The sequence below is a fragment of the Sus scrofa genome, chromosome 15 (genome assembly GCF_000003025.6).
Source record: "Sus scrofa isolate TJ Tabasco breed Duroc chromosome 15, Sscrofa11.1, whole genome shotgun sequence".
Lineage (NCBI taxonomy): Eukaryota > Metazoa > Chordata > Mammalia > Artiodactyla > Suidae > Sus > Sus scrofa.
Genome location: NC_010457.5, coordinates 76,697,483 through 76,720,401, shown reverse-complemented (window position 1 = coordinate 76,720,401; position 22,919 = coordinate 76,697,483). Strand labels below are relative to the sequence as shown.

At 39.8% G+C, this 22,919-nt stretch overlaps 1 protein-coding gene across 3 annotated transcripts in view; it reads right to left on the bottom strand.

Annotated features, from left to right (window-relative positions):
* MYO3B (myosin IIIB) overlaps positions 1-22,919 on the bottom strand; it is a 423,015-nt gene that overhangs the window by 135,042 nt on the left and 265,054 nt on the right. For all 3 annotated transcript variants that reach the window (XM_021076498.1, XM_021076497.1, XM_021076499.1), the window contains exons 26-28: positions 7,884-7,995; positions 6,204-6,366; positions 4,837-4,917 (exon numbers count right to left, since the gene is read on the bottom strand). In XM_021076498.1, coding sequence (XP_020932157.1) covers positions 4,837-4,917; positions 6,204-6,366; positions 7,884-7,995 — 356 coding nt within the window. The remainder of the gene's footprint in view (positions 1-4,836; positions 4,918-6,203; positions 6,367-7,883; positions 7,996-22,919) is intronic.

The following is a 22,919-nucleotide window of genomic DNA, read 5'->3' as shown; positions in this document are numbered from 1 at the left end:
TGTAGGTTGCAGACACGGCTCAGATCTAGCGTTGTTGTGGCTCCAGCGTAGGCCGGCGGCTGTAGCTCTGATTAGACCCCTAGCCTGGGAACCATATGCTGTGGGTGTGGCCCTAGAAAAGACAAAAAGACCAAAAAAAAAAAAAAAATTTAAAAAAAAAGCAACTTCCAATGGCTGATGTCCCATGATGTGCTCAGGGGTACCAGCTGCAGCCAGTTTAAAATGCTTGTTCACAGGTTCAAGGAAGAGGCCCCTTCAGCCTTAGCAAGGTTGAGGCTGCTGCTCCAAGAGCACTCTCCCCAAAGGGCATCAGCAAGAGAAAGGCCACAGTTCTCAGTGCTGTTATCTCCTGGAGGGTGAAGGAGGGGCTAAGTAGGAAGCTGATCGGGGACAAAGAGAAAGAGAAAACCACAGTTTCCACAACACTGAAGCAATTAGAAAAAGTGCTACACACCAATGGGCTCTTCCTGCTCCTGGGGGGCTGGGGAAAGGAGGGGAGCGGGGGCTGGAAGAGCCAGCTCCTCCTGGGAGACTCTCTTTGAAGTTCCGTTCCAAGCCCCTAGGGCTCCACTGTCACCTTCTCGAGGCTTTTCCCTTATGAGATGAGGAGGCCAGCACTTTGCTCTCGCTTGAAAACAGATCTTGAATTAGAGGGGCAATTTAAAGCCTGTGCTCTCAAAGACTTAAAGAATGAGACACCACAGCCCTTTTTCTAAAAAAAATTCCCTGCATGTTGTTTGTTTTGATAGTATTTACTGAGCAATGTATGTGGGTTTAGTTGATGAAATCTAGTTATATCCACTCTCTTAAAATTCATTAAAATCCCATTAGTGATGGGATGATATACAAGGTTTTTGCTTTGTTTTGTTTTGTCTTTTTAGGGCCACACCTGAGGCACATGGAGGTTCCTAGGCTAGGGCTTGAATTGGAACTGTAGGAGAGGGATCTGAGCCGCATCTGTGACCTGCACCACAGCTCACGGCAACACAGATCCTTAACCCCCTGAGCGTGACCAGGGATCAAATCTGCATCCTCATGAATGCTTGTCAGATTCATTTCTGCTGAGCCACGACAGGGACTCCTGACATACAAGTATTAGTTTTTCCTTAGGATACCCCATTTATCCGAGCACTTGTTATGCACACAATTTTATTTTTCTGATTACAAAAGTACATATTTTTAATTATTTGGTGTTTAAAGCAATGTGTTTTCCTATGGCAAGAGCCTATTACCAACATTAATCAATAATAAAAACACAACGAAACATGCCACTTCTAAATAAGTGGAGGAGTTCCCGTTGTAGCTCAGTGGGTTAGGAACCCAACATAGTGTCCATGAGGATGCAGGTTGGATTCCTGGTTGCGCTCAGTGCGTTCAGGATCTGGTGTTGCCAAAAGCCATGGCATAGGGGGGCAGCTGCAGCTTGGTTCGATCCCCAATCTGGGATCTTCCATATGCTTTGGGTGTGGCTGTAAAAGGGAAATGTTTTTAAAAAGTCAAAATAAAAATAAAAAATAAGTAAGTGGAGATAAAGCCATCCTACTCTCACTGTGACTTACACTAACCTCGTGGTACCACGGTGCTGTACCAGCATTTCATTTCAAGTCAAAGGTTTACATTAACATGAACGGAAAAAGATCCGATTTTGTAATTAAAAAATGTTAAAAGTGAAAAAAGAATACCATTTCTCATCAAGGCGAGATTCTAAGTTATTTTCCCTTTCCCAAAAAAAGAAACTGATAAATGACACTTTTGCTCAGACCCTCAGCTGCTTCTCTCCCAGTGACCTCACGTCTCACAAAGGCCCTTTATCATGAGCACCATGCTCTGCACACAGGAAATGTGTGTGTGTGTGTGTGTGCGGGTTTTCCCATTTAGTTTTCTCTTCCAGCCTTGCTCGCAGGCTGGTGAACTGTTTGGGCCCCACAGAGATCTGGAGACCACCAGCTCATGTATTTGAAAGGCATCTGTTTATTTTGAAAATGCAAATGTGGCCCACCTCAAAGACTGACAGGCAAGAAAAGACCCACAGAGCAAAGGGAGAGGTTTCCAATCTGGAGCCCTGTCCCTCCCTCTATCACACCGAGATCGCTCACTGTCAGAACCACTTAAACAAGCTCCTGGAATCTGAGCGAAGGGCTCACAATTCAAATGAGCGGCCCATCTCTCCCAAGACCAGCCAGGCGGATGGTTTCTCACCTAGTTTAGAGTAACCATGGGCTTATTTCCAAAAGGACTCTGGGCCTTTGTGATGGTGGCTCCTAGGGCCGAGGACTGCCTGGAGGAGGGCCCCATAACAGGGACACTGGCCACCTAACAGTGGCAGCCCAGTCCTGGGGAAGAATTCCTGGAGAAAGCCCGGGAAGGTTAATACCCCTACTTTGATCTCTGTCAGGGCATACCAGCAAGAATTAATTTACATTTCAGATGAAAAAGGTTGACAGCATGAAAAGGCATCTTGTTTCTGGTATGTGAATGTGCCCTAATAGATGGGGAATTCTGAAAGGAAGTTCTGAGGAAGCTAAAGGGATAAGCCTGCGCGGGCTGCTTTTATTGGGAAGGAGATGAAAGGAAAACAAATTTCAATATGCGCTGCTCTGTAGCAACATGTAGGCCAAATGCTTCCTAAATTTCAAGGGCTGCTCTTTTAAAACTATGTAACGTAGCTTAGCAATACTTTTTTTTCCCCCCCAAGACTATAGGCCAGAACTTGAGCTACAAACACGTTGCATAGAACCTAAATGTCAAATGAAATGATTTGTTGAAAAAATAATAAATTAGAAAACAACCTTAGCAAACAACCATTAACGATCTCGCCACCTTCTGCCACTTTCAAAAGTAAGGCAAGCCCTACGTGTGGGCTTGTTCTACTTGAGAATTTCTAGTGGTGCAAAGAGGAGCCTGTGATGAGAGGATTAGGCTTGGGGAACAGCACTCCCCAAAACAGAGATGTTGGAGTAAGTTGCTTTGCTTTTAAAATAAACACATTGTCTCCAAATCTAATGAGAAGAAAAACATTCTTAAGTAAAAGTAAACTGCCCTTAAAATTGCAAATGTTTTCTTGAGTAAGTTTACTAATACAACGCCAGCACCTCGATTTTTGTCCGGGGTGTTGGCTGAAGGGCGAAGGGATTCCACCTGCTTCTGCTCTGGCTGCCTCACTCTCCTGCCAAGAGGATGAGGTGGTCTGAGTACCACCCGCCCAAGCCCCTGCGGACTCATGAAGTTCCTGGTGCTACTTGATAATCGGGAATACTGGCTGCCAGGCTACGAAGGGGGTGCTTGCAAAGCTAAAAAATGGGGGGAGAGGAAGCTCCTTAAAGAAATGTGTTCCCTCTGGCCCCATGAAACAAAAATATCCTTCCTTGGTTCCTACCCCACTGATGCTGCACTGAAAAGATGCAGTCCTGATTGTCCTGATATGATAAAGCCACCCACCTGGTCTGTTTTTATGCTGTGTTCACTTATCAGTAACAGAATGCAAACAGGGAGCCCTCTAAAGAGGATTTTCAGAGAGAAAGTTTAATTTATGATCCTATATACTTTATGATTAGTGGATCAGCAATATATTTGGACATGCGTGTTGGGCTTTGGGCTGAACTACAAGATTAGTCCAGTATACTCTCTTATCAGGGGACTGAGTGTGTGTGTGTGTGTGTGTGTTAGGCAGTGGCCAAGGAGAGAACAAATGTACTTGAGTTGTCTTTCTTAAGCTATAACTAGAATTGTATCCCTTTTCCTGATGCTTTGAAGTTGCAGAGTTTAGCACCCCTAGGGGATGGTGTTAAAAATTATTCATTTGGGTTTTAGTGACACCCTTTCCTCCTAAATGTTTTGGTTTAGAATGAAGACATCAGGCCTCTGCAAGGCCTGAGAGTTCTGAAGGGTGTCCCTGGAGCCAGGTTCTGGGCAGGGACCTCCTTGAAAAGGTTGCAGCTGTTTTATTGAAAAGTTTGCCTCGAGTGCGGCAGTATCTGAAACCCTATCCCTCTCCCTGCTGCTGTGTCCACTGAACTGGCCGCTTCTCTCTCATTCTGTCTCCAATTTCTTGTGCTCTCTGAGCTTCTGGTGTGCTCTGGGGCCCGTTTCTTCCCGAGCCTCAATGAGACACATACAGATGACAGAAGGAGCAGGGCCTGGCAGCCACTATGGATATTGCCATTTGCAGGAGAGCAGAGTGACCCGGCAGCCAGGAACCAGGGCTCACAGAGCTCAGGCAGCCACAAGCTGAGCCACAGTGCGCTCACCACACAGGGCCCAAAGGATCACCTTAGCCCCATACAGGCCTGGGGGTGAGAAGCTCAGTTTGCCAGGAAACTCCCTGAGCTAGTCCTATCTCTCTGATACCAAGAGATAGGTTGAGCATATAATCAGAGTATTCCAAGACCAGAAGATACCGTTCAGATTTTTTTAGCCTGTGTGTTTTGTTCACAGACCAGGGACCTGTGACTCCAAAAGTAAAGGGATTTGTTCAGTTGGCAGGAGCGAAGTTGACTCTATCCCAACTGTCTGTGAATGAACACTGGCTCGGCCACTGATGACCTGTGTGATCACAGACAAGTTCCTTTACTTCCCTGTGCCCCATTTCCCCATCAATATAATTGGGAGTATAAGGGCACGGAGTCAGAGCATCCTTAGCCAAGCATGGCGTGTGGCCTGAGAACTGGCATCATTATCACAAGGGGTGCCTCAGAACAAGCACTAGAACCCCCACGAGCACTCCTGACTCCCACTCCAGTGCTCCTGAATTATTAACCTTTCAGCTTTCCGACACTCATCTGAACTTAATCACAGAATATTTCTAAGTGGACGCTATGAAAATGATGTTTTAATTACCTGCACAAATATGAACAGCAGACTCATTCCTTCTGTTGCTTATTTTCTTAAATTTCCTCCGAGCATCATATCCTCTCCAGGCTAAAAATATAAAACCATGTGCGAGGAATGACATTAATTTAAGGATGTGCCAGAGAATTGATATAAGCTGTTCTCTCTCCAATCTATTACCCCTGCCCTTCCCCCTCCTGCTTTCTCTGTGAACAATACGTGAGCGATGGCGGGGAAGAGGGGCCTCTCTGTACTCTCAGCTTGGCCTCCAAGATGCTTCTGAGCAGGAGTTATTTTTGTTCAAACAGTGAGTTTCCAGAACCCTCTGGATCCTACTTAGGAAGCACTTGGGACCCCATCCAGGTGAGGCAGGTCCCTGTCAGCTCTGTCTTCAGGATGTAGGGCTGGGAGAGGACTGGAACAGCCCGGCCTGTTCCATATTTTTTTTTCTTTTTTTTTTTTATTGGGAGGAAGGTATAAAACATTAAAGTTGAAGGAGAGAAAAATACATAATAGTGATCAGTAGCATCACAGCTGCATTTGGTGATGGGAACTATGTGCAGAACTGTGCTCAGCGAGAGGAACGTGTGTGATGGAAATAGGCAGGGGAAATGGATGAAGTGGGGGGACCTCGAGGTCAGGCGGCCAGGTACCAAGTCCTTCAGACAGAGAACAGGGGTGCTGAGCCCACCAGGGGCACAGCCGTCTTTCCTTTTCGCTCCTGCCACAAGCATCCCAGCTCTCTGGGTCACTGAGTGAGGTCATGAAGCCTAGGCTGGACACTGTGATTCCGGGTCATGAGCACACAAAGAAAAGCATCTGCTGTGTTCACCCGGGGCTTTCACAACCGCTTGCCATAGCACAGGGACTCAGATGCCGTTTGTAACACAAATGACACACAAGTACTTAAGGAAGCACTGGCTAGGCTATGGGCATAGGACAGAGCCTAGTGCCTTGTTCCCTTGGCTTGCAGGCTCCATCTGGGCTAAAAAAGAAGCCTCCTGGATGGGGCAATAGTAATTCTGATGCTGAAAACACGGTAAGTGGGTCACCTGGGAGCTGGGACACAGGTCTGTGTGATTTGGGTTTTACGTCCATCTACTGCACAGAGCCTCTGTCTCGCCACTCTTCACAGTGGGGAGGGATGGCTCGTTTGCTTCCCTGGGGCTCAGGGACCATGGCGGTCTTGCTCACAGTTCTATCCTCAGCACCCAGCATAAGACCTAGCCTGCAGTGGGTATTTAATAAATACTTGCTAGAACAAGAAGAAAGGAAAGAAGAAGGAAGGCAAAGAGGGAGGAGACGAAACCATGAGAAAAGCAATAGGTGTGTGGCCTCCAGTACTTAATGAACTGCCAAGATTGAGGACCATTTACCTGACTGGATGGCAATGGCCCCCTTCTCTCTCTTCTCTCTGACTCTTTTGTATCTTCTGGCTCCAAGCCATCCCTTAGCATAGGCCTGCAGCACAACCACTCTGCCTATGACTTCCCGCAGCAGCAAATTTAACTGCTCAACATGGTAATATTTGAGAAAAACCTGAAATGAGACATTAATTTTAGCATTACATACTGGCTCCCAGACAGAAATTCACTCTACTCCCACTTTTTTTTTAGGGCTGTACCCATAGCATATGGAAGTTCCCAGGCTAGGGGTCGAATTGGAGCTGTAGCTGCCAGTCTCCACCACAACCACAGCAAAGCTGGATCAGAACCCTGTCTGCAACCTACACCACAGCTTATAGCAACACCGGATCCTTAACCCACTGAGCAGGACCAGGGATTGAACCCATGTCCTCATGGATACTAGTTGGCTTTGTTACCACAACAGGAACTTCCTACTCCAACATATTCTTAACATAAAAATTAAAACCATCATCTAAATACCGTTTACAGTGACCCGACTTATTCTAACATTACTGACTTCTTGGAAGCAAATACATCCGCTACTAGAGTCAAGCCAATGCTGATGTGCAGCTATTGATACAAACAGACAACGAAGTTAACGGAGTTTTAAGAGATCCCAAATGTTCTCCAGACTGGCTTCAGCTCTACTTCGAGTTTCATTTTCTCATCTTCAAAAACTTTTTTAAATTAAAGTATAATTGATTTACAACGTTGTGCCAGCTTCTGCTGTACAACAGCAAAGTGATCCAGCCATACCCATATGTATATATTCTTATCTTGATCTCTACTCTCTTTCACCACAGCTCTGATGGAGATGCTAACCAACAAAGCTGACCCACAGCTCGCAGAAGTTCTGAGGGAGCAAGACGTGGATGACCCACAGTGATCTAACTTCTGCCGGGCAGCAGCAGAACTGCCATCAACACCCAGGCTAAGGATGGCTTTATAGGGCAATTCAGGATTGACCATCAAAGCTTGGGATCCCACAAGGATGTGATGTTCCCCCAAATGAAAAGCTAGACGTGATAAAACCACTAATTGGAGTATGCAATATATGAGTCTAATGAAAAACAGACCAACTATAATAGATACTCATTATTATCATTAATATGATTTGTATATTTGCCTGTGGTGCTGGAATAAGCAGTACTGAAAAAGGGGGACATTTAAAAATGAGCTCATGGAGTTCCCATTGTGGCTCAGTGGGTTAAGAATCTAACTAATATCCATGAGGATGTGGTTCAATCCCTTGCCTTGCTCAGTGGGTTAAGGATCTGGCATTGTCCCAAGCTCTGGTGTAGGTAGCAGATAGGGCTTAGATTCTGCGTTGCTGTGGCTGTGGCCTCAGCTGGCAGCTGCAGCTCCAATTCCATCCCTAGCCTGGGAACTCCCATATGCTCCAAGTGCTCAAAGGTCTCATTCTAGAAAAGCTAAATTCATGTAGAACTATGTGTAGAACACAAGGCAAACTCTCCTCCCGTGGTCCCTGAGATCTAGGATTCCAGACGCAAGACCAGCAAAGATCACTGTTAGATTGGGGTCTTCTCTGCTAAGCTACACAATTATGGAGCTGTTCAAATCACTGATAAGAAACAAAGGTACACAGCAGGGCATCACGGGTGACAAGCGAAACAACAAAGAAAGAACTACCTTTGTTTTTCCCAGCAGCCAGTGATCTAATCTGGACTTTTCCAAGATAGCAATGCAGCTCTCTTTGCTAGCAAGAGGTGTTTGATGTGCCCTGAATGCCAAGTAATAATACCTACAAAATAAAAGAGTAAAATAAAGCATTTTTAGTCACCATTGACTCACTGAAGTATAATTGCTCTGGGCCTATTTACATGTCTTGTTTTTTAATAGCAAATATTCCCTTGGACTTTTTTTTTAAAGCTTTTATTTTTTATTTATTTATTTTTGTTTTTTAGGGCTGCACCCGCAGCATATGGAAGTTTCCAGGCCAGGGGTCCAATCAGAGCTACAGCTGTCAGCCTGCACCAGAGCTCATGGCAATGCTTTGAGTGAGGCTGGGATCGAACCTACATCCTCATGGATACTAGCTGGATTTGTTTCTGCTGCGCCACAGCAGGAACTCCAAATAGGAAATATTTCTCAAGCATTAATAATAGTGTACTAGGGACTGGAAGATAAACAATTCATGCTTACTGGCTTTTACCTACTTTTCATATTTTCTGCAACATATATTTTCCTTTTAATATTGCTTGTAATTCATATTCAAGGCATACTTGGCTTCTTTTGCATGCACAGAGTATTTAATGCTTTCTGAAACTGAAATTTAGATAGCTCTCCTAGTGAAAGTCAGCATTTTAAATGTTAGTACTATTATAAAAATAATTTGTCATCTCATTGTATAAATCTTGACTCTGCTTTGAAAATCCCATCTGAAGCAATGTGTAGATACCAAAAATGATCAGAGCCTAACACTATTGATTTTGTCTGCTAAGCTATATGCTTGTCTCAAGGTAAACAGTTGGTATGGTTTCTTGAGATAATCAGGAAAACCACATTTGCTTTCCTAAATTACTCATTTTAATGAACTTCCATACTTTCAAATGAAAGAGTTTCCGGGTAGATTCAAAGGATACCACCAAAAGGATTTTTCTCTCCTTTTCTTTCTTATTATGTGTATGTGCATATATATATATATATATATATATATATATATATACACATACACATACACACACACACACACGTGTGTATATATACATGTGTATGTGTATGTATGTACATATATATATCTATATATGTATGCCTATTATATAATGTTGAATATATTATTCTTTTAGAAAACCTTAGCTTAGTTTTTCTTTTAAAAACTTTCAAGGATCTTCCTTTGCTCTTTGCTGCCACCTATAATTAAATTCAACCCCTCGCAATATAAAAATAAACTGTATTTCCTTGTCAGAGGATTTTCCTGCCATTCCTCAGACAAGGTTGATCTGCTGTTTTGGAACTGCTTTAAAGTGTAGAGTTTTTTTCACTTTTTAAGAAAATCAACAAAATATAAAATATGTCCCTTCCTCCTGCCAAATATTTCCGTGTCTTTCTGTTTATGGAAAAATAAACATACCCGCTTAGCACTTGAGTTATTTAACTTTATCTCTGTGCTGCAAGATTGTTTTATGAGTTAGGACTGAAGGCTGAATTTGCTGCAAGGATTTGCATTCAGAGATCCTAGGAATGTTTTCAAGGCTGTGCATCTCTGTTCTCACCTCGGAGGAGGAGGAAGAGCAGGTCTCTCTCAGACCCCTGAACGGTGGCCAGGACCATGCCAGGTCATTTGGCTAAGACCTGGAACCTGTTCACAGCAGATGCCTTCTGGAACTAAGTGGGAGAAAGGGCCAGGAGCCAGGAATCAGGCTGAGGTGTGGGCAGGTCATGGCATCAGCACAGATTCCTCAGCCCTAGTTTCTTTAGAACTATAGTTTCCATCATGGCTTCTTGAACTTGGCTTTGACCAAAACAAAAAGATTGTGTTCCTAGGGTGCATGGGTATGGTGGGAATAGATGGCAAATCTATATGGGGTGAATGTTGTGGGAAAATTGAAGTACAGATAGCTTAGGATGTGAAAGTCAGTGGGAAAACCAGGATTTGCTACTGTCTTTCCTTTAGTCCTGGCCATTTATAGTATGATTCTCTTGGCTTTAATCAGCCAGGCTTGCTCAGAATGAGTGCCCCAGACTATTGATGATGAGTTTAAAGGGAATCTAATGACCAGTACTGTACAGGATATAAGAGGAATGCAAGGTATGTTCTAGCTCTCCAATCATGGATTTATGCTTGTTTGGGGGGCATCTATGAGTGGTTCTTAGCAATTCCTAATTTCCAAATAGACAGACTGTACCTTGAACTAACATAAACATTAGAAACTAACTTTGATTATTATGGATCCTTCAACCCAAGTCTCTGAGTTTATTATGATGATAACATTCATATCTGGCTCAAGTTCAGAAAAAGATGGCTAATAGTACTGCAAAGATGTGAAGGTTTCAAAAAATACTAAGAAAACATATAAATGATATGTCTACAGTTACCAGGTCAAAGAAATACGTTTCCTCCACAGAGTAATTTTGGATTCTTGCAGGTACCAATGTTAAAAAAAAAAAAAATTGCCTGAGCTTCTGTGTGCTGCAATATAAGAACAAATTGAAAGGAACCAAGATAAAAGGTCTTCCAGCTAAGAGACATCTTTGGGGGAAGATCCATTCTACCGCCTTCTTGAAACAGTTGATGAGTTAAATAAGCAAGAGATATGTACAGCAAAATAATACACGGAAATTTAGGTTGTTTCCATGTCTTGGTTTTTGTAAATAGTGGTGCAATGAACATAGGGGTGCATGTATATTTTGAATTAAAGTTGTGTTCAAATATGTGCCCAGGAGTGGGATTGGTGGGTCATATGGTAGTTATATTTAGTTTTATAAGGAGCCTTCATACTGTTTTCCATAATGGTTATACCAATTTACATTCCCAATAACAGTGGAATCTAAAATATGGCACTAAGGAATCTATCTACCAAACAGAAACAGACTGGTGGTTGCCAAGGGGATGGGGGAAGAAGTGGGATGGATGGAGAGTTTGGGGTTGGTAGATGCAAACTATTACGTTTAGAATGGATAAGCAATGAGGTCCTACTGTATAGCACATGGAACTACAGCTATTCTTTTGGGATAGATCATTATAGAGGATAATATGTGAAAAAGAATATATATATGTATACACACACATATATATTCACTATGCTGTACAGCAGAAACAGACTCAGCACTATAAATCAACTACACCCTAATAAAAAATAAATGTAATAAAAAATAATATATTTAGAGATTTGTCTTTAGGGTCTGAGAGCATTGTAAAGACCACTTCTGCCCTGAGCTGTTTTCTTGTGCATAGAATTCAACTCTCAGATTGGAGTCTGAACTCTGAGTTAAGAGTGAGAAGGTCTCTATCTCTATCCATAGGTAAGTCACTTACCTCTCTGTACCTGAATTCCCATAGCTGGAGATGGGAACTAGGTAAGTGGCTCTCAACTCTTTTTTAGCGGGAGGGCATGGTAGGGGCAAGACTGTGAAAATATAGTAAAAATGATATATATTCTTTCTTAGGAAAATGCTCTTAACACAACACATAGCATACAATGCCAAGGGTTCCACATAGCTCTGGCCCTCAAAGGAATAAGAGCTCTTCTTGCCTTAGAACTCTGTAGAAAGTGATACATTTCTCAAGGTCTCATCTTATTAAAACATATAAGCTACTAAAATAGTAAATACCCAGTTGAAAAATATCTCTATTCAAAAATGTTATTTCATTTTCTGCCTAAAATGTTTTCTTGTATGGGATGCAAACTTTTCAGGGAAGAGTTTTTAAACATAATGGGCAAAGCAGTTTATAAATTACAGGTAAAAGCAACAGGCGACTAGAGATACATCCTTCTGTATTTAAATACTAGAATCATAAACTAGAATGAGCTGTAATATCCTAGGATATATTAGTTTTCTATTGCTACATAACAAATTACTCCAAAATTTAATGGCTTTAAAAAAGTAGTTATTTATCAGGAGTTCCCATCATGGCTCACTGGCAAGGAACCTCACTAGTATCAATGAGGATGTGGATTTGATCTCTGGCCTCACTCAGTGGGTTGAGGATCCAGCATTGCTGTGAGCTGTGGTGTAGGCCAGCAGCTGTCACTCTGATTTGACCCCTAGCCTGGGAACTTCCATATGCTGCAGGTATGGCCCTAAAAAAGATATTTATCATCTCATAGGGTCAGGAATTTAGGAGCAGCTTATCTGAATAATTCTGGCTCAGGGTCTTTCATGAGACTACAGTCAAGCTGTCAGCCAAGGCTGTAGTCATCTAAAGGCTTGACTAAAGCTAGAGGATCTAATTTCAAGATGGTTCATTCACAAGAAATGGTAGAAAGCCCTCATTCTTATAACTATTGTCAGGATAACTCTCAGTTCCTTGACACATGGCCCTCTCCAGAAGACTGTTCGAGTATCTTCATAATATTTTCTTCTACTCATTAGAAGCAAGTAACTAAGTCCACTAAGACCACATTTAATGAGAATTTAAGTTCTACCTCTTAAAGGGAGGAATATAAGTAAATCATGGACATATCTTTAAGCCACCACAAAGAATCTCTCTAGATCAAGTTTTTGTTTTACTGATGAAGCAAACTGCTCTTAGCAAGATGAAATGACTTGTCCAATGATAAATGGCAAAGATGAATATTACCATTTAAGACTTTTGATTAGTCATTGATTTTTTAAAAATAACTGATATGAAACTAGCTTTTGAAGTTTAATTTTTGATGTAAGGGACAGAAACAAAAAAGTGTAAAAGGTACTTCTTATCAAAAAAGATTGATAAATTTGCCTACATAAAAATAACATTTTTCAACATAAAACATTTTAAATTTGGGAAGAGAATAATTGGTTTCTTTTAGTTTCATTGTTTAGATACAATTTTTAAAATTACAATTACTATGCTCTGTACAGAGAATCCCCAACAAAAGCTAGTGTTTGGAATGTAGATGTATTCCCCATCAAATCAATGGTGGTTAATTTCTTAGGCTGGCCTCCAAAGTCTATTTAACCTAGTTAATTTTAAGAATAGTACTGGTGATGCAGAAAGGGACATTTATTTCTCCTTTCTTGTGCTCAGAGTAAAGAAAAGAGACTTTGTTAAACACACCAAAGTTGTCCAATGAGACCTGGTCCATATCAGCAAGAGGAAGGCTTTTGGGTCCCTTTCATGTTTACTCAGAAGAGTGTGAGGGAACGTATGTCTAAGAAACTGTAATGACAAAATGTTCCCCTTCAGGATGGAGTCAGGAACAAAGCCTATCTGATTCCTGAGGACTTCAAGGCTTTCCCCAAAAGGAACAGGACCATCAAGAGAGGGCAGAGAGGTAGAAAAGAGAGATGACTATAGAGAAAGAATGAAGCAGGAAGGTGTCCCTGCACCCTCGTCACAATGAGCTCTGTGTCTACTGGAAGGAAACTTCATTGTAAAAGAAAAGAAATATTTAGAAACTTTGGAATCTTTGTGTGTTGCTGATTAGCTATCAATAGGGTGCTATTTTCTTTCTTGTAAAGAGCCAGCTTTGAGTTCTTCTAGACACAATGTGGGCAGAACTAAGGGCTTACACTTGACCAATCAGACTTGAGAACCTACCACTATGTGTTGGGAAACAATGCAACCAAGACAGCTAGAGTATGTTGGACAGAGAACTAGAAAAGAGCTATAGAGAAAGAGAACCCTGGAGATCTGCAGAGAGTTCCTCAGACAAATAGCAGATTACTGATTGGCACATGCATGGGAGGAAACTACCCAAGGTGGAGAAAGAACCATTTGAGAAGATTAGAAAAATAGTCCTAATGCTAATATTGGGCTGGGAATAGTACCTGTTTTTATAAGCCAGAATGGTTAACTTTGTAGTCATAGGACAATGGATAGAGTACTCAGAAGGGTCAGTAGTGAGAAAATATTAGTCCTAAACATGGCTCTGATTTTATCTGACAGATCTTAAAAACGAGATCCAAAAGGGTGAAGCTGTTTCTAAGTAATTTAACTCCATCCTAGAACAAAGCACAAAATTATTTAGAGAGATACAAAAATATCCAGCATCCAAAAGATAAAATTGACAATGTCTGGCATCCAGTCAAAGACTGTCAGGCATACAGAAAAATATGGCCCAAAATGAGGAAAAGTCAACTAATTTAAATGGATCCAAAAGTAACATAGATAATAAAATTGAAAGAGAATGGCATTAAAAGAGTTATTTTAACTGTATTCCATATGATCATAAAGTGAAATAGACACAGAAGATATAAAAAGGCCAAAATAGAACTTTAAGGTACAAAAACTACGATGTCCAAGACGAAAAATATATAGGATAGAATGAGCATCAGTTGAGATACTGCAGAAGAAAGGATTAGTAAACTTGAAGACATGACAATACAAACTATATGAAATGAAATACAGAGGAAAAAATAGAATTAAAAACATTAAGAGTGGGATCAAGATGGTGAAGGATTAAGATGTGGTGACCACCTTCTCCCACAAACACATAAAAAAAAAGCCACTACATGTAGAATGATTGGCACAGAACATCTATTGAACACTGGCAAAAGAACTTAAACCTCCCAAAAGGGGAAGAAACCCTTCACATAACTGGGTAGAACAAAAGGAAAAAAGAGAGAGAGAGAGAGGGAGAGAGAGGGAGAGGGAGGGAGGGAGGGAGGGAGGGAGAGAGAGAGAGAGAGAGAAGGAATCAGGATGGGACCAGCACTCCTGAGAGGGAGCTGTGAAAGAGGAAAGGAATCAATATTCTGGGAGGTCACCTAATAAGGAGGTCAGCCAGGATGGAGAGGGAACCTCAAAGCCTTAAAGAAAAGCACAGCAGCTGGACTGAGGAGGGCAAAGCAGAGAGAGTTGCACAGAACATCTGCACCACTGCCCAGGACACCACAGCCTAAAACACTTGGGTGGGGGCTGGGCACTGAGACTCAGGCTTTGGAGGTCAGTGCTGGGGAGAGAACTAGAGTTGGCTGTGTGGAGACAGCCTGAGGGGCTAGGGACTGGTGTGCCAGGGGTGGGGAGCAGAGTGCCACAGCTGAGGGAGTATGGGAGGAGGCCTGGGTCCATAGGAAAAGCAAGGTGCCATTGTTGGAGAGCAAGAGGAAGAAAGGCATGACTGTCATAGGAATATCTTTTTCTGCATAACTCAGTTTACAATGAGGTGTGACCTCACACTGGCCAGAATGGCTATCATTAATACGTCTACAAATAACAAATGCTGGAGAGGGTATGGAGAAAAGCGAACCCTCCTACACTGTTGGTGGGAATGTAAACTGGCACAACCACTATGGAAAACAGTATGGAGGTTCCTCAGAAAGCTAAATATAGAACTATCATATGATTCAACAATTCTACTCCTGGGCATATATCTGGACAAAACTTTCATTCAAAAAAGATAAATGCACCCCTATGTTCATTGCAGCACTAGTCACAATAGCCAAGACATGGAAACAATTCAAATGCTCATCAACAGATGAATGGATTAGGAAGATGTGGTACCTATACACAATGGAATACTACTAAGCCATAAAAAAGGACAAAATAATGTCATTTGCAGCAACATGGATAGAACTAGAGATTCTCATACTAAGTGAAATAAGTCAGAAAGAGAAAGACAAATACCATATGATATTACTTGTATGTTCAATCTAAAATAGGGCACAGATGAAACTATCTACAGAACAGGAACAGACTCACAGACATGTAGGACAGACTTGCAGTTGCCAAAGAGGAGGGGGAGGGAGTATAATGGACTAGGAGTTTGGGGTTATTAGGCGCAAACTATTATATTTATAATGGATGAACAATGAGGTCCTGCTGTAGAGCACAGGAAACTATATCCAATCAGTTGTGATGGAACATGATAGAAGATAATATGTGAAAAATAATGTATATTTACATATAACTGGGTCCCTTTGCTATACAGCAGAAATTGAAAGAACACTGTAAATCAATTATAATAAAAATTTTTAAATAAAAAATTAAAAGAACATCAGTGAACTGTTGGACAACTTCAATTAGGCTCAACACATGTAAATGGAGACCCCAAAGATGAGGAAAAAGGAGAGACAGCAGAAATATCTGAAGAAAGAATGGCTAAAATTTTTCCATTGAATAAATTTGAAGAAAACTATAATCTAACACATCTAAGAAGCTCAATAAAGTCCAAGCAAACACATGATAGAACTTGAAGTTAACTATATCAAAGGATATTATAAGCAAATTGCTCAAAATCAGTCATAAAGAGAAAAATCATATAAGCAACCAGAGGGGAAAAAAAGTTACACACAGAAGAATACAGATAAATATGGTAGTAGAGTCCTCAAGAGAAAAAAATGCAAATGAAAAGACAACAAAGTAGAATCTTTAAAGTACTGAAAGAAAAATGATTCTATACTCAGTGTGAAAATATCTCAAAAATAAAGGCAAAATACTTTCTCAGACATACAAACCTGAAAGAAGTCATCACTAGAGGACTGAATTATAAGAAATGTTAAATGAAGTCCTTCATGAAACAGGAAGATAACATTAGATGGAAATGTGTGTCTACATAAAGGAATGAGGAGTACCAGATGGGAACTCTGTTGGTAAACCAATGTCTTTCTTATTATTTAAGTATCTTCAAAATATACTACACTGCTTAAACAAAAATAATAACAAAGTATTGTAGAGTTTATTATATGGAGATAAGTGAAATGTATGACAATATAACAGAATCAGTGTAAATATAACAACAGAATAAAAGCCAGGAGAAAGGAAATTGAAGTAAATTATTTTAAAATTATTGTACTACTTGCGAAGTGATGTAATATCTCTTGAAGATAGACTAGGCTAAGTTAAAGATATGTAGTATAAATCATAAAGCAACTTTTAAATAATAAAAAAGATACACCTAATAAATCAACAAAGAGATAAAATGAAATAATATAAAAAAACTGAATAAATTAAAAAAAAACAGAAGAGAAAAAGGGAACAAAGAACAGTTCCAATTGAGACAAACAAGAACTATGTAACAAAATGATAGATTAAATCCATCCATATGAATAATAATGTTAAGTGTAAATAGTCAAAACATCCTAACTTAAAGGTAGAAATTTTCAGACTAGATAAAAAAGCAAAGGTTGCTTACCCAAAAATGTATAAATATAAAAATAAAATAAGTTAAAAGTGGAATATATGCCATGCTAACATTAGTCAAGTTAAAACTGGACTGGCTATATTAATAGCAAAGTAGATATCAGAGCAAAAATATATTACCAAGGATAAAGAAATTTATTTTATAGTGAGAAAGAGGTCAATTCATAAAAGGAACCCAAAAGTGTTAATACTGCAAATAAACAAATACACAACTATAGTAAATTCAATATTCTCTTCCAATAATTGGTAGAACAAGTCAGCCACAAAAAGATCACCAAGGATATAGAAGGTTTAAACAGCCAACTCAATCTAATGGACATTTATAGACCATTCCAGCCAACAATAATAGAATCCATATTCTTTTCAATTACATAGGAAGCATTTACCACAATAGACCATATTCTGGGCCATAAAACATGACAATAAATTAAAAATATTCAAGTCACACAAGGTATGTTCTCTGACCAAAGTGGAATTACAATAGAAATTAACAAGATACCTGGAAAATTCCCAAGTATTTATGAATAGACTTCTAAATAACCTATAAATAGAGAAGAAATCAAAAGAGAAATTTGATTGAATGAAAATGAAAACACAACCTCTCAAAATTTGTGGCATGCTGCTAAAGCAGTACTTAGAAACATATACCATTAAACATCTGTAATAGGAAAAAAAGAATGGTCTCAAATGCATGACCTCAACCTCCATCATAAATGAGAAAAAAAGAAAATTAAACCCAAAGTAAGCAAAAGAAAGGAAATAATGAAGGTCATAGTTAAAAAAAAAAAAAAAAATTGAAAAAAAAGAGACAATAAAAGAAATTAGAAGCTGGTTCTCTGAGAAGGTTAATACAACAGGTAACCTTTTAGCCATACATATCAGAAAAAGTAAAACAAAACAAAAACTATGGTATAAGATTAGGGATATTCTATAGACTCTACAGATAGTAAAAGTATAATAAGGGACTATTATGAACAACTTTATGCCATGTTAACAAGCTAAAAGAAAAAGATATGATCTTAATAAAAGAGGGAAAGGATTTGACAAAATTAAATACCCAAACCTATTTTTTTAAAATTAAAACTTTTCAGTAGGCTCATACAACAAGGGAACTTTCTCAACCTGAAAAAATAGAGCATCTCTGAAAAACCTATAGCTAATATCATATCTAATGTTAGAAGACTGAATGCTATTCCCCTGAGATTGAGAACAAGTCAAGGATTCCATAATCACCACTTCTAATCAACATTACAGAGGTTCTAGCCAGTGCAATTAGAGAAAAGAAAAAAATAAAAGGTATCTATAAAAGAATGGAATAGGTAGAAATATCTCAATTTGAGGATGACACAATTGTCTATGTAGAAAATCTAATGGAATCTACCAAATAAACTACCAGAACTAATAAGTGAATTTAGTAATATTGTAGGATAAAGATCAATATACAAAAATTATTGCATCTCTATATACCAGCAACAAAAAATTAAAAGTTGAAATTGAAAAAACATTCCTTGTAACATTTAAAAATGTGAAATACATAGGGATAAAACTGACAGTATATGTGTAAGACCTGTGTGCTGAAAATTATAGAACATTGAGAAAAACGTTAAAAGACCTAAATAGATGGAGAGAGATACAGTGTTTCTGGGTCAGAAGAATTAATACTGCTGATATTTGAGTAAAGCAGATTACCCTCCATAATGTGGTGAATCTCACCCATTCATTGAAAGCCTTAAGATAAAAGTCTACGATCCCCTGCGGAGGGAGAAACACCATCATCATACTGCCTTTGGACACAAGACTACAACATCAATTCCTGCTGGAATTTCTGGCCTACCAGTCTGCCCTGCAGATTTCTGACTTGCCAGCCCCAATCACATGTGGTATTTCCTAAAAATAAATTTCCAAGAGATTTATATCTGTATATATAAATACATACATGCATCCTATCGGTCTGTCTGCGAGAACCTTAATATAGTCCTGGTTCCCTTAGTTGTTATGTAATTACACTGAGTAGAGGCAGAGCAACCTTTGTGATAAACGTCCTACAATGTCACTAACAGTAGAGGCAAGTCTCGTGCAAAACCATGAGCAATAAAGGGAAGTCATGCAAAACCATGAGCTAGTAGAAGGTTGTTTTTCATTTCTTCTCCCTTTGTCACTGAACTTTCCAAGTTTCCCACAGATGTTGGGTTTCTGTACTGCACACTAGGGGTCCAGGACATCCAAATCCAGCTGTTCCTCCTCATGTTCACAAACAGATCTTCCCTGTCCAGTGTCAAAACTCTCTGTGCCAGAGCACTGTTGCAGGGCCATCTGTGCAAGGGATTAGCTGGCTCATCTAATAAACACGTAGATCCTGAAGGGAATTTAGAATCATTAATAAAAATTCTCACTTTGTTTAGAGGGGAAAGTCTGAGAGAAAGCCACAGAGCCACAGAAACTGGCTCAAGGTCACAAAGTTAGTAAGAAGAAGAAGAGCTGAGGCTTCCCCAGGTCTTCCAACCCCAAGTTTAGACTTCCTTACACTCATCCCACCTGCATCTACTCTTAGGTTATATACCTGGTGTATCATACACTCTTGGTATGTCGCATATACCCGGTAGTATCTTTGCCTCTCTAACAGGAACCTTTGATCCTCCAGTATTTTCCAGCTAAATGGAACTTATGAGTATTCACAGTGATCTGGAACACTGGGCTTTTGACCTAGGAGAAGTGTTGATTTCTTACATCTGAATGGCAGCTGTCAGGCGCTCCTTGACATGTATGCAAGCATTCCAAACAATACTCCAGTTTGACTACTGTATCAGTGAGGTGTTGGTGTTTCAACGGAAAACTACAGACATTGTCTTTAGCATGCCCTCCAAGGTTATCAGGTTCTATCCCCTACATCTTCTTTGAGCTATTTTGCAATTCTTCGTAAATTGTAGATAACTGATAGATACATAAATTCTGTCCATTCTGGTGATGACTTTGACTTTCTCGCCACTGTAGAAAAGCCAGTTTTGTCTCTATTTGCAATTCATCTCAACACTCCTTTACTTCGGGTAAGCCCGTGCTGTTTTGACTTTTCCTTTGATCCGATTATAAAATCTGCCTTGTTCCCTCATATCATACGAATAAAATAAATTCTTTAAACACATTCATCTTTATGTAAGTCACAATTTTACCTTCTTCTGAAAATAATCTTTAAACAAGAGGAAGAAAGAAATCAAAAAAATTCACGCTATGAGGAGCACAAACGCATGGGCAGGTGAGTTGGGAAGCAGTCACTCTTAGGCAGACCCAGTGCTACCGAGCAGTCCTGAAAGGTCTAGTGTGCTTGCCCAGAAATACTCTTCTACTTAGAACCTTTGAAGTGGAAATATTAGTGTAATTTGTTCATGGTGGAGTTTTTTGTTTTCCAAGTGATCACAACAAATATATAGCCTCACTGGTGGAGTACAAAAGCCCTGCTGCCCACTATCCAGGCCAACCCGAGGGACTGTCGGATTTACTGATTACTGCTGAAATAGGTGTAAAAGAGTATTTAATGTGGTTTAATCTTTTCCTTTTGTTTTCTTTTTTTCCCCTCCATTTTCGGGCTGCACTTGCATCATGTGGAAGTTCCCAGGCTATGGGTCAAATCAGAGCTGCAACGGCTGGCCTACACCACAGCCACAGCAACTCAGGATCCAAGCCACATCTGCAGCCTACACCACGGCTCACTAGTTCCTCAACCCACTGAGCGAAGTCAGGAATCAAACCTGCAACCTCATGGATACTAATCAGGTTTGTTACTGCTGAGCCACGATGGGAATTCCTTCATTTTGTTTTCAAAGACATTTTCTGACCATGACATTCTCTGACAATGGACAATATATACAATGAATTTAGTTTCTCTGTTTTTTTCCTGACAATTATTCATACCCTTGGGAGGGGAGAAAAAAGAGGAGGGAGAATTAAGAGGCATTTATTTTAAGTTAAAAAAGACTGCATTAGCATTGGAGATTGCTTACATTTTTGTAACCCCTGACTTCTTAAATTTTCACCTCTTTTCTTTGTCATTCTGCATTTTTTGTTGTTTGTGAAGGATTTGCCTCTTTTAAAGATGCTTTGGAAATCCCAACCTGTAACGAATGAGCTCTGCCCTTATTCATCCTTCCAGTTCAAGTTTTGCATTCAAAGGCATGCAAAACATCTGTACCACTAAATGGAGATGTGCACAGCTCTAAATCAATAGTGGGATTTTTTTTAAAAAGGTTAATTATACAATTTTCTTTTCCCTTTAAAGCAAACAAATGAAAAAACACCTTAAGCAAATAATTTCCTTTAGGATGGATCATTCATTTTATATAGTTTTAGCACTCTGATATAACCATGCTATTCTCATTCATCACTTTCTAAATTAAACTGGCTTTTTATTTGCACTTTACTCATTTGTTCACTAAATAAAACTTCATTTAGGACCTATTAGTGTGCCAGATACTGACGGAAGAGCTATAACGACACGAGTGAGCAAGGCAGATAAATTTCCGGTCCTATGAAGCTTACATTTTCTAGCCAGGGAGACAAACATTAAAAAAGGACATGAAGGACCCCATGTTGGGTAGGACAAGGGCTATGAAGAATAACAAATCAGGGTAGAAGGGTTAATGAGTATTGTATTTTGCCAGGGAGCCTTAGCAATCAGGATAGTGAAGGAACTCAAGCCATGTTATATGAGGAACTGGTGAAGACATTGGGGGTGTTGAACTTAGAGACAAAAAAACTTAACAGGTTTTGGGCGAGAGGACAAAGGTTTTCCCTGACTCTAAGGGACCACTAATTCAGTATTGCTACGATCACAAATCTTGGTTACTGTTATTACATTTGGGTAAGTTGGAAGTTTCCTACAGGAGCAGCTTCACCTGGAAACATGCACACACACCTCGCTACTGAATCACTCTCTGGGGGTATAGCTCAGCCATCTGTGTTTGAATAGATTAAGCCCTCTAGGATACACTCATGAGTGAGAAAGTTGAAAAACCTCTTACTTAGAGAAACAGAATCCCATGGAAGTGAAATGACTTGCCTATAGTGAGACAGTCTATCTGAAAAAAGAAACTGGTTCCCATGGCTCTGTCATCTTTTTGTTGTTGTGGTTACTAGACCCAAATAACTCTCTGGTGCTCACAATTTTCCCTTGGAAAAGGGAACTCTTCAAAATCTACCCTAAAGACATTCTGACACATGTTTACTATTTAGGAATGTTTATTGAGCCTTGCTGGCAAACAACTGGACACAACCTTAATATCTGCCAGGAGAGGAATGGCTAAATAAACATCACAGGTTTCAATAAGGGAGTTAAAAGGAATCTGTTAGAGTTACGGAACAACATAGATTTACCTCTAATACATACTGTTAAATATGGAAAGCAAGTTGCCAAAGGGTATAAAATGTGTGATTCAAGTTTAACTTAGGGTTTTTTTTCTCTTTCTCAATTTCTCTCTCTCCTATGTTTGTGTGTGTATATTTTGAAAGGACAAAACTACCCCCAAAACAATAGTGACTACTCTAAAAAGGGGCCATGATGGGGGCAGGATGCTGGGAAATGGGATTTAGGGATGCAGAAAGAAAGATTTTAGTCTTATACACAATATTTTTAAATTTTAGAGGAAAGGGTATTCATACATTATTTTTAAAATTTAAAAAGTTAACTTCAAGCATTAAGTGAAAATTGTTATGGTTTAATTACAAAGGGCCCAAATCATGGTCAAAGAATCATGTATCTACTAGTTTGAATAAAATCTCTTGCATCTAAGTAGAAACATCTCCAATCATATGGCAGAGAATTATCCTTTTCCTATTTTAAAATATCCCTTGAGGAACCTTAAATCTGTATCAGTGACCACCCAAACTGTCTACTCAGACACCCAAAATATAGGCCCATTATCTGAACAACTCAACCCATATAAACAATT